Source organism: Vespa crabro, chromosome 4 (genome assembly GCF_910589235.1).
Source record: "Vespa crabro chromosome 4, iyVesCrab1.2, whole genome shotgun sequence".
NCBI classification, from domain to species: Eukaryota; Metazoa; Arthropoda; class Insecta; order Hymenoptera; family Vespidae; genus Vespa; species Vespa crabro.
The window spans coordinates 7,854,419-7,856,918 of NC_060958.1; the positions used below are offsets into that span (position 1 = coordinate 7,854,419).

The 2,500-nt window shown below is 32.0% G+C and overlaps 1 protein-coding gene across 1 annotated transcript in view; it reads left to right on the plus strand.

Annotated features, from left to right (window-relative positions):
• Positions 1-642: 642 nt before the first annotated feature.
• The window catches only part of LOC124423746 (chitinase-like protein EN03), a 3,224-nt gene continuing 1,366 nt past the window's right edge, over positions 643-2,500 (plus strand). The window contains exons 1-4 of the mRNA XM_046961863.1: positions 643-793; positions 1,099-1,230; positions 1,645-1,898; positions 2,258-2,500. The exon at positions 2,258-2,500 is cut by the window's right edge and continues 61 nt beyond it. Of these exons, the coding sequence (XP_046817819.1) occupies positions 1,110-1,230; positions 1,645-1,898; positions 2,258-2,500 (618 nt within the window). The 5' untranslated portion in view covers positions 643-793; positions 1,099-1,109. The remainder of the gene's footprint in view (positions 794-1,098; positions 1,231-1,644; positions 1,899-2,257) is intronic.

A 2,500-nucleotide genomic window follows, 5' to 3' on the forward strand; every position in this document is an offset into this window, starting at 1 on the left:
TCCGTGACGGGATAATTTTAGAAAAGATCTGAATGATCTCATCGCTCATCTTGATAACATATTGGGATGGTTACCTTCAATTATCTAGTTAGAAGTCTCTCCTCGTATGTTCGTTGAATGAAACGTGCTGGTACAATATGCTGTTAGCGTAATTTTTCCATACGAAGAAAAAGAAGAAGGAAAAGAGAAGTGGAAGAGATCGAGAAAAATAAAAATATAAAATTAATTTAAAATTAGATTTGTTCGATGGAAAAATATTATACGTTCGTCGTATTATAAGGATCAAGAAGATTGAAGGAGGAAAAAATTAAAGAGGAATTTCTCTCTCTCTCTCTCTCTCTCTCTCTCTTTCTCTCTTTAAATAAATTATACCGACAACAATATAATTTCTAAATTAGAGATTCAAAACTATGCGTATGTTCAAAAGCTGCACCCATAATTTTTTTTTCTCTCTCTCTCTCTCTCTCTTTCTCTCTTTCATATTCCGTATAAATTCATTCGTCTTGATTTTTCTCGACACCTCGAGGACCTTTAACCTTGGCGTATCTCCTTCACGCGTATAGATATACAAATATATGTGAATACGTAGTACATATATATTTACCAACTCTAATACAGTTTCGTTAACATATGTGAAAAAGAGAGTGGTGTCTTGTGTGCCATGTGAGATAGTTGAGGAAGGTTGACGTAATATCATTGGTCTCCCCACTCCAAATCTCAAAGATGGTACGAACATAACAAAGTCCTCGGTTAGTCGATCGGATCGAACAGTTTGAATCCTTCATCGTCAGAGGTAAGATCATTAAGACGTGATATTTAGTTTTCTTTCTTTTTTTTTTTTTTGATATTGTTCTTTTCTCCCCCTTTATTTTTCTCTGTATATTTTCTTTTTTCTTCTGTAGTAAATCTCGTTGAAACGAGATCATAGTTTTTCGATTGAACATCGTTGATACCTTTTTTTGTTGTTGTTGTTGTTCTTTTTTTTTACAACGAATTATCGATTCTATCGATTCTTCGAACTTTTCCGTAAATTTTCTTTACCTTTTCTTTTCTTTTTTTTTTCTTCTTCTTTTTTTTTTTTTTTTTTTTTTTTTTTAGGAACAAAAGACATGAAGGTGTTCATTTTTGCGGCTTTGGCCGTTCTCATTTTCGAGGCGTCACTTGCCGTCGATACTCACGAACACAACAAGGTCGTGTGTTATTGGAATGTTACGTCATTTGAAAGACAAGGTAAATATTATTTTAACAATATTTATAATATGATTAGAATAAATGATAAGGATGATCTTGGAAATATTATAAAATTCGTTTGCATGCTCTTTAGAAAGTTATTTGTGAAAAAAAAATGTGTAACTTTAATTCATATATGTTTTTTGTGTTAATTAAAAATTTTCGAAAGATCTACTTATGTTAATGTATTAATAATAATAATAACAATAATAATAATAATAATAATAATAATAATAATAATAATAATTTATTAAGATGAGAGTAAACGATGTGTGGTGATATCCGTGAAAGGAACTTTCTCCGCTCGTGACGTCACTCTCTCTGTTTATCTCTGTTTGTCCATGACATGAAAAACGAGAGAAGTAAATATCGATAACATAATAATAAAAATCCTTCGTTCTGTGATATTTTAAGGTCCTGGAAAATTCCAACTCGAGGATGTTAGACCTGCCTTATCTCTCTGTACTCATTTAATATACGGTTTTGCTGGCATTAATCCCGATACGTTTGAAATTATTTCATTGAATCCAAATCTGGATACTGGCGCTGGCTATGCGTATTACAGATTGACAACACAATTGAAGAAATCTTTTCCAGATCTTAAAGTTTATCTGTCTATCGGTGGAAATGCCGATCCATACGAGGAGACGCACAAATATCTTACATTGGTAAGATAATCCTTGATCATTTATACTTTTTTTTATTTCGCTTTTCATCGAATGAAAATAGCTTTCGTTTAGAAATACGAAGGAATTGATTTAATGATTTTGAAAGAGAAAAAAAAAAAAAAGAAGAAAAAATTAACGAAGAATAAAGTGGCGGGGAGTGGGGGGGGGGGGGAGTGAAAGAAAAAAGAGAAGAAAAAAAATATAAGTACAACGTGATACATAATTTTTAATAATATCTAACGACCTGAATGAAGAAATTTGTATAATATAAAAAAATGAATCATTAAGAGAGAATAATTTTACTGTAATAAGAAATAACGAGTATCTCTTATCTATGTATTTCATTTTCCAAACGATAGACCGAAACCTCAGAGGGAAGATCAAAGTTCATCAACTCTGTGAACCGTTTATTGAACGATCATGATTTCGACGGTATCGATCTAGGTTGGCAATTTCCACCAGTGAAAGTAAAGAAAAATCGTGGTACTTGGAGTTCACTTTGGCATGGAATCAAGAAAACATTTGGTTATGGAAAATTCAAGGACGATAAGGAACAGGAACATCGCGATGGTTTTACCATATTGGTTCGTGATTTGAAAACG